Source organism: Manacus vitellinus, unplaced genomic scaffold (assembly GCF_001715985.3).
Source record: "Manacus vitellinus isolate BGI_N305 unplaced genomic scaffold, ASM171598v3 scaffold_5_pilon, whole genome shotgun sequence".
NCBI classification, from domain to species: domain Eukaryota; kingdom Metazoa; phylum Chordata; class Aves; order Passeriformes; family Pipridae; genus Manacus; species Manacus vitellinus.
In genome coordinates this window covers 37,355,103-37,368,510 of record NW_021940682.1, presented here as the reverse complement: position 1 = coordinate 37,368,510, position 13,408 = coordinate 37,355,103, and the positions used below count along the sequence as shown (strand labels likewise).

The window sequence follows — 13,408 nt, the reverse complement described above, 5'->3', positions numbered from 1 at the left end:
GCTGGCACACAGGGTCTGATCTTTAAGTATGTGAATTTGCTGTTCAATCCACTGTAATGACTCAGATGCATGAACTTGCTTATGCATGTCTTAACAAAGATAAGACATAACAGGCATAAGCCTGTGCTGGGCATAAGCTTCCATATGTAGAGGAGCTAGACAGGCAATATGTCACCTGTATTGTCCAGATGCCCAGGAATGCTTGCAAAGGAGACGAATTAACAGCATACATGAAAATTATATCCTTGAAAAGGTAAGACAGAACAAACAGAAACTTAAGGTAAGAGAAATATTTATTTAAATTTGCACAATAACGAGCTTATACTGAACAAAGTCAATCAAGAAATAATAGTAAGTGCAGTAAAACAAGGAAATATTGATGACTTTTCCCATCAGAAAACAATAAGAAGCCATGCCTGTGCATCACGGGTTTTCTTTTTTGTTGGTTTTTTTTTTTTCTGTTCTTTTTTTTTTTAACAATAACTTCTATTTTTTTTTTCCAGCGCACATACTGTACATATCACATCTTAGCTGCTAGGTTCTTTATTCCTGAAGGCTTCATCCTTTTAGTCAAACATCTGCTAAGTTCTGCAGTAAGCAATCAAACACATTTGTGCAGTTCCAAATATGATTAGGTAAAACTGCTGCATTCTGGTCAAGTGTTGGACTCTCAAAGCTTCAGAAGACCCTGTAAGAGCTCCTAGTTGATTTTGGATCTTGACATCATTATGTACAGCATTACAATGTGTCACTTTACACTAACCTAAACATTCTGCACAAGGATGCCAGACAAACAAATAGCCAGAAGATTTGGGCCTAACCTCAAACAAGGGTTTACACATCTGAGCTTGTCTTGAGTTCCAAAGATTTCACTCTGATTCAGGTAACTGAGTTCATCACATATCTGCACTTCAGATAGACAAAACCAACCTAGTTTTAGTTTTAATTTTGAACAATTTTTGGTCTAAAGGTCTATTTCTGTGAAGGAAAATTCTTTAACCAGAAACTGCTTGTGAGAGATGGTTGTTGGTGTCACAGTTCCTGAAGGCACTGTGGATCCACTGAGCAACAGACGTGGCCATTCTAAAGAATAGAAAAACAGAAAGAAGAATTGAAACAATTTGCATTTTGTACAAAACAAGTAAATTTAACAATCTCAGCTGTTTGCAAACACTCATCAGATTTGAATATACAGACTTGGATCAGATCCATGACATTGTCATCATGTTGCCCAGGGGAACAGGCTATTATGATTCTTCTAATTACTTGGTTTGCCATGGTCTGTGTCCCAGAGCTACAACAGTCAAACTGAAAGAAGCTGGGATCAGTGGAAGAAATGCTCCCAGCATAAAGGTATCAGGCATCTGCTCAAGTACATAAAGCTTTTGAACAAGATAGGGCACTTGGGAGTTTTATTCAGATCAGGCAGAAGTGACTCTGGGCTTTATTTAGCCCTGAATGCTTCAAGTCAATACATCTTGGCTGTAACACCAGCAAACATTAATCCATAAACTTTTTCCTGATAGTCCAGACATTCTTCTGAGAATATTAGCAATTAAGGGAACAGACTGCCCATGGACATCATTAAAGTACCTGAGAAATAATTTTCTGCACCTCCAATACTTCTTTTCTTAAGTCTGATTCTTACAATACAAATAAAAGCTGAGTATTATTTATAAATTACTCCAAGTACATTTAATTGACTAAACTTTGGAGGTTACAGTCCTACTCTCCACCTTTACTTGGGATTAGAAATGTTTCTGTAGCTAAGTCTACTTTAGCTGATACCCAGTTTTCTGAATTCTTAAAGGATTTGTGTAAACCTATTTTGGTATAGCTTGCTTAGAGAGGCTTAGACTGGAGCTTTGACCTTCCATGTGGTGCTCTGCAAGAAAAGAGTAGGGTGACACAATATGAATGAGAAGGAGCACTGTACAAACTGGACACACCATTAACCTGATCTGGAGGGAGGAGGCTGCTTGCATGCAGAACTGCAATATTAAAATGCCAGCAATATGAGCAGATAGTGTATTTCAAAACGAAGACTGTTCTGTAAAGAGAATTGAGTGAGATTTGGTTTGCTTAGGGACAAAGTAGTACACCTTCGCTGTTACGTAGATTCACATCTGAGTCATTAAAACTATGGAGTCTGGCAGAGTATCTGTTTTAATCTTAACTATGTTCACAATGCAGCACTGTATTTTATTAGTCTGTTTATGTGTTTACACTGAATACCAATTAGTCAATGCTTAGGGTTCAGTCTTTGCTTAACACGAAAGGGCAGATGGCAGCAGCACAGAGGTCGCCATCATCAGAACTGATACGTGCCTTCTGCATTGCCACTGATTAGCAGTACAATGAGAACACATTTCCCATCACTGAATCTAAAAAGCAATTTAGGAAAGAATCACACACCATTATTTGTTCTACAGATGGAGAAACAGATGCAAAAGAACCTGAGCAACTTGCCCAAGCAAAAAGTAACTTCTAGCATTGGAGCTGGAGTACACCACCAGCTACAGACCCCAAAAGCACAGGTTTCTGTGTGTAAGCCTGTTTCAACATCTTTCAGGTAGCAGCTGGCTTTCTAACCATTAGCCATTCTGTCAGATTACAGCATTTTCTTCTCACCATTGACCCGTTCTGTCACCAAGACAAATGCTGACATGTACCTGGTGCATACCACTGCCCTTGAGAAAGGACTACGCCTTGATGGCAGCAGCTGCTATTGCACATAGTATGAATCAGGCTAAATGGAGGACGAAGGTGATACTTGACTGCTTCTGCTCCCTGATCACATAGAATTCTCACAGAAGGAGGTGTTGAAGTTAGATTGTTTTATGAGCACCTTTTCAAAGTAGTTAATTGTACCATGTATTAGAGTTTGGGAGGCATCTTGCTTGGGAAGGACATAGAATAAAGCCCAAAATAAACTGTGAATTTCAGTAATAATTAAATAACTATAGATGAATCCTGCTGTCTCTCTCTCCTTGGCTACCCTGGAAACACCTATTGTTATTCTTCAGTTGGATGGCAGAAAACAAAATTTACCTTATAGGCTTGCTCTGAATGGAAACATTTATTTTAAGCTCCTTTTCTTTTGTATCCTTAAAAAGAGATGCCAGAAGTCACATATGCCCATAGCCATTAATTTTTCTCCTTGGACAATGAAGTCCTTTGACTATAAAAATGGTAAATGTTCTAAACATGCTGATTATGCTATTAATTTTAAAGCATGAAAGCTATGTGACCATAGAACTAGTCTTTTTATTCTCCAAAGCAATTCAATCAGTTCCAATAACACTACAGTATCACACTGAACAAGTTTCTTGTGCAAAGTCTAGGCTTACATACCTATATTTGCATGTTTCCAAGATAGCATGGAGCTTGGAGCTCTATGATCAAACTTGAATATACTCATGGAAAAGCAAAGGCCACTACTGTGTCCACAGCACTCGGCGGCATAGGCTGTTGTCCTGCTTCTGACCTCCTAGCAATTAAATCATCCTTCTAGCACATGCAAAAGTACAATTAACTAAGCTGAACACTTTTACTGTCATCTTTGCTGCTTTAAAACAAGTGTAGACACCAACTGTTCACTGACCAGACTCAGCGCATTAATATTGATGTGCCACAGAACAAGACAGGAAAGAAGTATCTCAGCTTTATCTTGATACACTTTACCTTGCACTGGCAGAGGGTGCACTCTGTGCCATGCTTAATCCAAGAAGATCCAGTGAAGCGAATGACATTGGTTTCATCCAGACATGTTTTAGTAATGTCATTGCGAATGGTGTCTGCTTGGCAGGGGTCAGTGACACAGCGTGGGCAACACTCATTCTCAGGGAGGACACTGAATTCACAGTCCACCTCTGGGCATGGCAGAGGCCAGCAGTCAACTTCTCCTTGCTGTTTTCAGAGAGAACAAAATATGATTATTAGCTCTTATTTTGTTTCATGACCCGTTCCTCTGGATCAGCACTATATTTCTAGCTGGCTGATTTTTCCCATCTGGTCCTGTTCTGAATTCAGCACAGAGAACACTGACTGTGGGAGACACGGCAGGTCAGGTGCATTTTTCTGCATGCTATTCAGGAAGTATATTAACTTACTTCCAAAGACTCTGCATATAACTGCAGCTGAAAATTCTCCATACAAGTTATGCAATACAGGATATGGGTCTGTCCTTGTGAGACTCTTGTGCAAGTGACGGAAGCTATAACATGACTCCACTGCAAAAGTGCTCCAAAATCTCCAGTTTCACCTAGTTCCACTTCTATTCAGACTGTTGGTTTGCCATAGAAAGCCCTCAAATTTATTTTTGCCATGGTTACAAGTGCATTGGCTAGATTAAGGGTGTCAAGCTACCAGCAGCCCAATGTAATGGGGAACACCAGTGTGTTTTCAGTGAGAGGACCTCTACCCACTTACCATCCATTTAGAATATTGTGATCAGAATAACTGAACTTCCAAGTGTAATCACACTTTCTGCATGGTGGGTTTAGTACAGCCAGAGTAAGAAAAGCTCAAAGCAGAGATTTGTGTTGAGCCAGAATATCCTTAGGTGAAATTACTGTATACCTGATCACAAATCTAAAGTTGTTTAATTATTCACATCAGTTACTAGAAGCTGGAATCAACTTCCCTTCACTCTGGACAAAGGCCAAAGCTGCAGATCTATTGGTCAAAGAAAAGATTTCACAGAAGTCATTAATGCACGTTTTTTTGGGGTAGCAGGTCCATCTCTGACCTCAAAGTTATTCAGGTAATTTGAGCACAGATTGAGTAGTCTGGATTTAAGGGGGGCAAAGAGAACAGCATATGGCCCTAGGAAATCAGGATATTCACAAAAACTGTATCTAAGACTTTGAGCATGAGGAGTTCACTATCTCCAGAGCAGAGGCTGAAAAAAATTCAGATACTCGTTATGGCTCCAAATCTACCCCTCTTTTTGCAGAAAGTATTGTGAAGTTAGCCTTTTACAAATTTCTCATCTGGATCAATTTTCTTCTTCTTGAACTACATGGTGGTAAGAATGAAAGCAACCTCTGAAACTAGCCACTGCTCTTGATACTTCAATCTGGTTTTTTGCAGTGATGAACAGTACAAGGACTAGACAATACACTGTCACCCCAAAAAATCCATGACTACTGAAAGAAAGCAGGCTTTAGCTACAGAAGTAGCATCTTGAAAAAAAAGAAACATCTATTGAGATTCTAAACTGTAGGTTGTTTTGTTTCATTTTTAAGACACTTAATGAAGCACATGGGAATCTATTTAATTGGATTTTAGCAGTGGTAGCACTGAAAGCACAGTCTACAGAACTGGTTTCTGGCTGTTATTCATGATACCCTGACAAACCAAAGCTGCTACACGAACTTTACATTTGCAGATAACCTGTGACAAAAGCTAGTTGTTTTTTCTTGGGATTTTTTCTGTCATAGAAACTTCCCTAGCAACGTTATGCAGAACAGTTTGTATGGAATATATGCCCAGAAAAAGGATGACAAGCTTTAATAGATGTTTTTTTCAAAACTCATTTCACTGTTTTGAAAAATATATAGTGTCTTATTATTTTTCTGTTACTCAAAATGTCTGAATGAAAAAACAAGTTTTAGTCTATCAGCATCCTTGAAATTATCAACTGGGATAATAAATACATATTTAGAATTTCCTTATACTGCTTCATCAGTCTCTGAATGTGAACACATTAATGTTGCTGTGCAGGTGCCATATCCAAATGACCTTCACTCTTTGCTAAAACAATCTTTATGATTAAATAATTTATATTATGTGTATTGTGTCAAAATGCATTTTGACAGGAACTTGACAATACTGACAAAAATCCACGAAAACCACATTTTGATTATATACGTACTCCAGAGGAAATTAAGTGGATGTTAATGCATGAAAATTAAACTATTCACAGATCAGAATATCTCATATACTTTTTCCCTCCTGTCTCTGCTGCTGTAACCAGAAGCCTTACCAAACAGCGGCACTGCTGACAATTCTGTATCCAGGAGTCACCACTGTTATAGGAAAGCTCCCCACTCTGATGTAAACACTGACTGCTGAGCCTCGGGTCACATTCAGGACAGCAAAAGAGGTCAACGGTGGGATTTTGGCAGTCACAGACCATTCGCCGGCACATCACATATCCATTCTGTTTTTAGAAGACAGACATACAGTGATGGTAGAACTTTGCACACCCCCAGCCATACCTGGGCCAAAACTTGATTTTTTGCCATGATTCTAAGACAGTAGCTCGAAAGTTTTTTCACAGTATCTTTGTCAAAATACAAGTCAAAACAAGTTAGAAACCCCAATACACACTCATCAACTACCATAAAGTTCCCCTGTTGCCTTATATACATCCTTCATACAATCAATCTTTAGGCAGCTCTCCTCTAAGGTGGTGAAACCCAAGGGTGTCTTTCCCAAGGGTCAAATTTTAAGAAACTAAGTTTGTCATTCTCATATGAAGGCTGGATGAATCTTGTTTAAACTTCAGACTATAGAGTATCATAGTATCATAGAATACCAGATTAGAAGAGGGTACCAAGGAAGATCAATCCCTCTCTTCTGTAATTATTCACATAAGGAAAATGATAGGTGATCTGAAATTCAACCCATATCAATGGAAGTTCAGCTGCTGAAATGCTCAGGACACAGCTACCAGTGTATTGGGCCTTCATTCTCCATCAGCATTTAGCTTGGGACCAAAGTTCCCACAGCAAACAGCTGAAAAGTTAAGGTAAATTACTCTGCAGATACAGAATTTACTTCTATATATAGCCATCTGCTAGAGATACTGGTGTCAGCCTCCAACTCCAATATGTATCTAGACAGTTTCTTTGCAAGAGAATGCTGTTACTCCCACCAAGAAAACACAGGTGGCATCTCTGCTAACAAAACAGTACCATTGTCCTTCTCCCAGCATCATATAATAAACTTCCTGTGGATGTTCTGCTTGTGCAGGTTAGAGAGAGAAGCTCTCCTCAAGACCCTGTGTAAGACACAATTTTATTTTTCTGTAGCACCACACATGCACCTGAGAAGGCAGCTATACCAGAAATTTCACTTGCATCATGATGCTCTTTCCTTCATCCCTATCACCACCTCACAGAAGCAGTTAACTACATTTGTACTGACCTGGCATGAGCAGACAGAGCATCTGTCATTCTCCAGCACCCAAATCTGACCATTGTGCTTGATTTTTTCTTCATGGATACAGTCTCCTGTGCAGTTCTTGCCATGGGGACATCGACAGTCATACCCACCATCCAAGTTAAAGCAAACAGTGTCATTGGCACAGCTATGCCTTCCAGTTCCACATTCATCAATATCTGCAAAAACATGCCATGCAATGCTCTTAGACCACATTCAATTAACAAAAATGTTCTTGTGGCAGTCAATATAAATGATTCTTAGCCATTAAAGCCTTCAACTGAAAATTAATTTGTACTTCACCAGAATGGGGAGAAATAACTTACAAGTTCACAAAAAAATATTTTACAAGTCACATCAGCTTTTAAAACGTGATATTGTGAGTTTTCCTACACATCTTTCTAAGTGAATGCTACCGAGTAAGGTAGATAGAATGAAGAAATCACAAGAAGTATGCAAAAAAATATAATTCTCTGCTCCCTGAAGAGCTTTAGTTTGTGGCAACCATTCATGACATGTTCAGTGAAACAAGGACAGCTTCAGAATCCTGTTTTCAAAGCCTTTTGCTAGTTCTGTGTTCTGTCTAGCACATTTGAGTTCACTTGCTGAGAAGTTAATGTGAAAGGTGACATCTGACCTGTAAGCTCAATTAAGCAAGTACACCATGTTTTAAGTTGCATCATTTATTAGAGACCATACTTAAAGTTGCATCATTTATCAGTGCGAAAACTAGAATACTTTAATTATTCAAGTTGCAGTGAAACCTATAGCTCTTGTGTCTAGAATAGAAAATAAAGAAAAAAAATCAGGTCTCCAGTGAATAAAAATAAATTACTTCAAAACAATCATATCTCAAAGAATTCAAGAATACCTTTAAAGATCTATTTCATCAAGGTACACACAATTATTTTGCAAGAGCCAACTAGCAGCACAAACTACCTTCTACTCGAATAGTCTTTATTTAGCTTTTTCCAGCTGCCCAAATGGAGAAAAACTATCTGGGAAAAAGGTTCAAAAGGTCATGAAGTAAACAGATATATGCAGTAGAAAGTGGAAAACAGTAAAGATTAGAACTACGGTGACTGTAAATACCGATACACTGAGTTCAACTCTAAATACAATTTCACAACAGTATGGCCCAAGTTCTTAATTATTAAAAAGTATTGTTATAATTAAATGTCCAACAGAGGAATATGAGACAAAATAAGCAATATGGTCATGCATGTATCTTTCACCATCAGCATAAAAACCTAATAAAACACTCAGCTTTGGGTTCAACAATGGAAATGAAACCTCCAATTCACCTCAAGCACATTCAGTTTAAAGCAAAATAACTCCATTATCATTTCAATTCCAAGTGTGGCTGCAGAAAAAAAAAGTAAGTAAGTTGGTAACATGAATATGAATTGGAATGAAAAACAGCAGGGAAATTATTAGAATCCCATTGTACAAATAAGGAGTATTGTGGGTTTCTTTCAAATGTTGTGTGCAATTACAGTGGCACCATCTTTAAAAAATTGCAAAATGACTAGGGCCTATGGGAAGAATGAGGAAAATGTCATTTGAGAAAAACTGAAAAGAAATAAATTGCCCATCTCTAAAAGAACATAACAAAAAAAAAGAATATTCCAGAGAAGATATGTTGACAGTTTTTTTTCTCCATATTGCCTAACACGCAAGACAATGGACAGTGAATGGAACTGGAAGACAACAAATTTAAGCTTGATAAAAGGAAATAACTTTTCATACAATGCATATACTAAATATGACACTCACTGCCACATTAAGAGGTGAAAAAGAATTTTATTGCCAAATTCATCCTGAAAGTAATATAATCTTGCAATTTAAAATTAGGATCTCTGCATACTCAGTCTAACTGTTTTTAGGTTATGCAAGAAAGAGAACAGAAACTAATTCTGTATAATATAATGATTCAGATTAACAGCAAGATTCTCTTTATCATTAAAGTATTTTTTAATAAATTACTTTATGAAACTTGTGTTCATTTCTTTAGAACACTGTTTTGTACAAAGCTTTCACACAGCTAGTGTCATAAATGAATAACGATACTTCTCAAGAACCTGGACACTTAACAGAGAGCAGTCATATTTAATGAGATAAGTGGACAAAGTTCAGATATCATGTAAATAAGAAGCGTTTCCTTTAAACAAAAAATGCTGACCTTATAAACATTAAGTCTGCATTTGGCACTTATGTATAAGTGTATTTCACAATTTTCCCATCAGAAAAAGACTTCTGAGGTTTGTTTTTCAACACAGTAACAGTAACTGAAAATAATGGAGGTTATCATTGACTCTGGTATCAAGCTGAGTTTATCTGGCACTGAGAACTTATGAAAAATCTCAACTTTGTTTTTTTCAGTAGTTTGATTCATGAAAACAAGTGTTTTGGATAGGGCAATTTAAATATCCCTAGTCACAGTAGGAGCTATTTACATATTGATTCTAACCTAATCAGAAACAGCAGTGTGTTTATGATGCAGCAAGAGAAACACCAACTTTTCATGCATGAAACTCTCATTTGCATAATTCATCCACATCAAACTTCAAGCATTATCAGCAAAGAACTTGCACACAAATTATCCACACCAAGCAAAACTTGGTTATGCTTATGTTACTGACAGTTGGGTTTACAGTCATAACCAGCTATGGACAAGGTACACTGCCTCCTCCATCTTCTGTATTTGAAAAGGGAAGATGTAGGATTACAGGTTGCATATTTCCAGTAAATCTAGCCACAGAGGCATATTATTATTGCTCCTATATTGTTTCAAAACAAAACCAAAACAAAACCAAAAAACTACAACAAAAAAACCAAACAAAAATCAAACCAGCCAAACAAAAAAAAACCCCAAACAAATAATTCATTTCAGGCTATTTACAACACATTGCTTAGGAACCAAGCAGCTTGAATGTTATGACATTAAAACATTAGGTCTCAAAGGACTTGGAGGTTTGCCTCAAAAAAACCCCAGAAATGAAATGTAAGTAGTTATCTAATGCTAAATAAGGATAAGTTCTTTTTTATGTAACCTACACTAAAAATTACAGCAGCTTTGATCTGGCGCATTTTGAAGGATTTTCCATTTCTTACCATCATCTCTTGGGACAACTTAACATTGCAACAACAAAGGAGTATCATGGGGGAAGAAGTAGTGATATATTCTGTGTTACAGAAAGCTAGGAGTTAATTGTATCACAAATAATTTCATGTCTACACAGGAAAAATACTGGCCTAAAGCAATACAATATGGTGACAGTACTTGGAATTACTAAACTCCATTTGCAATATTTGTGAGACTGCAGAGGCAGAAATCTCCATAAAAATGGGCATTTTAATTGCTCCACCAGGTTGTGACCCAAGGCTGTATTTAACAGATTTACTGACTGATTCTTGGAACAGATAGTCAAAGAATCCCAAAGAGAGAAAGCACTGTTTGACTTGGCCCTGAGCAGTGAGCAGGCTCAGACTCAGAATGTCTCTACTGAGCAACTACTCTGCATTGGTGTGATAGTTTTCACTCTAGGCCTTCCTGGAGACCAGCTTGTAACCAGGAATGAACTAGGAAAGTGACCAAGGAAGTATTGCATGCTATTCCTTTGCATAACGTGAGGTATAAATAAGGCACAGATAAGAGAGCTTGCTCTCTTCCTTTCCGGGGAGGATCGAGAACGGTGGGTCCCTGTCTCGGTCTTGCTTATCTGGAGCTGAGGCCAGCAGTGACTGCTGTTCTCTGCCACGTGTGAGGGGAGAGCGTTGGGCTGTGTCCAGCCGTCCTGCTTCTCTCAAGGGAAGTGGTGAGATTTTGCCAGTTCTTTATTTTGCTGGTTACCGGGTTTTTAGATTGTGCACACCTGTTTTGTTTCTGTCCCTTTGCATCCTTTTTTTGTCCTTTTCCCCTTCTCCCTTCCCCTCTTCCCTTTTAGGAAGCTATTTGGGGTTTCTGAGGTTATATGTACATAGTATTCTCACTGTATATATCTGGTTTACATGTAAAATATATATATTTTGCTCTAGCTTTGGCTGTTCAGTTTTTTTCTTCCTTCTCTGGAAAGCAGGCTTTCGCTGAGCATTGGAGATTTTGGCAGGGAGCCAGCTCAAACTTGCTCAATTGGTGACAAACAGTGACCAATGTGTGCAAGTTCAATATCCTTCAAGGAATTTAAAAGGCTATAAAAAAAATATCTCTGTGGTAGCGCTTAGATTCAAAGACAGTATTATGTTAAATATGAATTAAAACTAGTGACTAAAAAGATAACATTTTCAGATAGAAAGAAGATTGTTTAAAGATACCATATCATGGATTCAGAGTAAATGTATACTATACTAATTAAAAACACTTTAAAGAGGGAATACATTTCATATAGTGTAATACTTTTATTCAAAACTTTCATGACCTCCCTTGCATAACACATGCTCTCTAAGGAACTACGTGCCATGAAATAAAAGAGGCCATCTGCCTTCTGTTTGGTGATGCTTAAGTTGGGTTTCCAAATTTAGTAATGAAGCCTTAATGCCTACAGCTCTATTTGGGATGGATGGGAAAGAAAGAAGTCACTTTATTTGCTGACCTTTTATGATCATGAATAAAAGCAAAAAGATTTTAATGGAGCTTTGTGAATGCTAGTAAGATTTCCTGCTGAAGAGTAGTGATTCCCTATTTCCTGTCTCTCTTAAGTGCTATCAATAAGAAAGGTTCTGTTAAACCTAAGTGTAGGACTCCAAACTGACAGTGGTTTTCCAGCTACAAGAAATTTCATGTACTAATTAAAATACTGGATGTACTGTGAGATAAACTGAGACATCCTGACAGCTAGGAATTCCTCTGCCAGGCAGATCCAGAGACATGGACGCTGGAGTCACCGTTTTGGACTTTGCCCATTCATTAAGGCTGGGGAGCATACTGAGGCTTGTAATATGCCTCCATCCCTCAATATCCTCAACTGTGGAACATAGTGTTCAAGTAGAGACCTAGCCCCTGTGTTGTCAGGCAGGTTGCTCTGTCACACAGAGAAGGAAATTATTCTAATTCTGGAATCAGGATGGCAGAAGAAAAACATAAGATATTTCAGAACAGAAAACCCAAACTGTGAGTTCACATAGAGATAAACCCTTACAACCAAAAAAAAAGATCCTTTTATGAATTGGGCATTCTGGAATGATGCTTTCCAATCCTTTCATTTGCACCTGTCTCATTTAAAGAATGTGGTACCTGCTGAGAGTGAAGATATGTTGACCTCATATTCTATATAAACAACAGCTGGTACGTGACAGATACTCTTGGTTAGTCCTAATGGGCTGCCTTAATTAGGTGAGCTATTCTTCGAATGTGGATGTATGCAAAATGTCCAACAACTGCTGAGGTATAACCTGCACTATTCTGGTACAAACCAATACAGTTTCTCTCTTCAACTGATTTTGGAAGCTTTTAGACGTTGCAGAGGACAAATTCAAAGAATCAGGATGTTACACAGAACTGCAGGGCAAACATTAACAGGGCCCAAACTTTCTTATTTTAGGATTTTGCTCTCAGTTGTTCCATTTTTTTTACTGCAATGAAGCCTGAGGATGCAATATCTACTCCCTTAGCCCAGCTCTCTTTAAGAAATAGTACATGAGAGACAACCTTCAGAGTACCAATAGACTGTTTAAAGAAACAATAAAGAAAAGTTGTCAGGGGGCAAAGAGGAAGATACCAGTTAATATACCATGCTGAATGCTATATTTACATATATATAAAATTTAAGACATCCCAAAGCCATACAGTTCTCAAATCTATATGGCTGACATTTCACTTTTCTGGAAGTACAATGATGCATAACATAATTTTATTTCCAAGGGAAAAACAGTAAGTGCTGGAAAGAGGTTGAAGCCCTACAGCTGCATTTCCCATAATTTCTCTTGGTAATTGTTAAAGACACCATAGGTCTGCCTAGGAGTATAATGTGAATCAGAACCATTAGCAAAGGAATCTCTAGGTCTTCCATTGCCTGTAGATACAATAAAATGTGATTATGAATTTCTGCGTCCAAGTACATTAGTCAAAATGCTCAATATTCGGAGTTTTGCCAAAGAAGCAACAGTAGCCAAGGTCAATATATGTGTAATACAGGCAATTCAGCAACTATTTTTCATTATCAAGCACTGAAGAAGTCTAATGCTACCAAGGAGCCCATGTCTAGCTAGGAATATTTAGTACGATGTCCTAAAAGGACAT

General features: G+C 37.8%; 1 protein-coding gene across 1 annotated transcript in view; it reads right to left on the bottom strand.

Moving 5' to 3' along the window:
* Positions 1–275: 275 nt before the first annotated feature.
* Positions 276–13,408, bottom strand: part of NELL2 (neural EGFL like 2) — a 188,351-nt gene continuing 175,218 nt past the window's right edge. Inside the window, exons 16-19 of the mRNA XM_029963519.1 lie at positions 7,156–7,349; positions 5,990–6,166; positions 3,685–3,909; positions 276–1,083 (exon numbers count right to left, since the gene is read on the bottom strand). Of these exons, the coding sequence (XP_029819379.1) occupies positions 1,033–1,083; positions 3,685–3,909; positions 5,990–6,166; positions 7,156–7,349 (647 nt within the window). The 3' untranslated portion in view covers positions 276–1,032. The remainder of the gene's footprint in view (positions 1,084–3,684; positions 3,910–5,989; positions 6,167–7,155; positions 7,350–13,408) is intronic.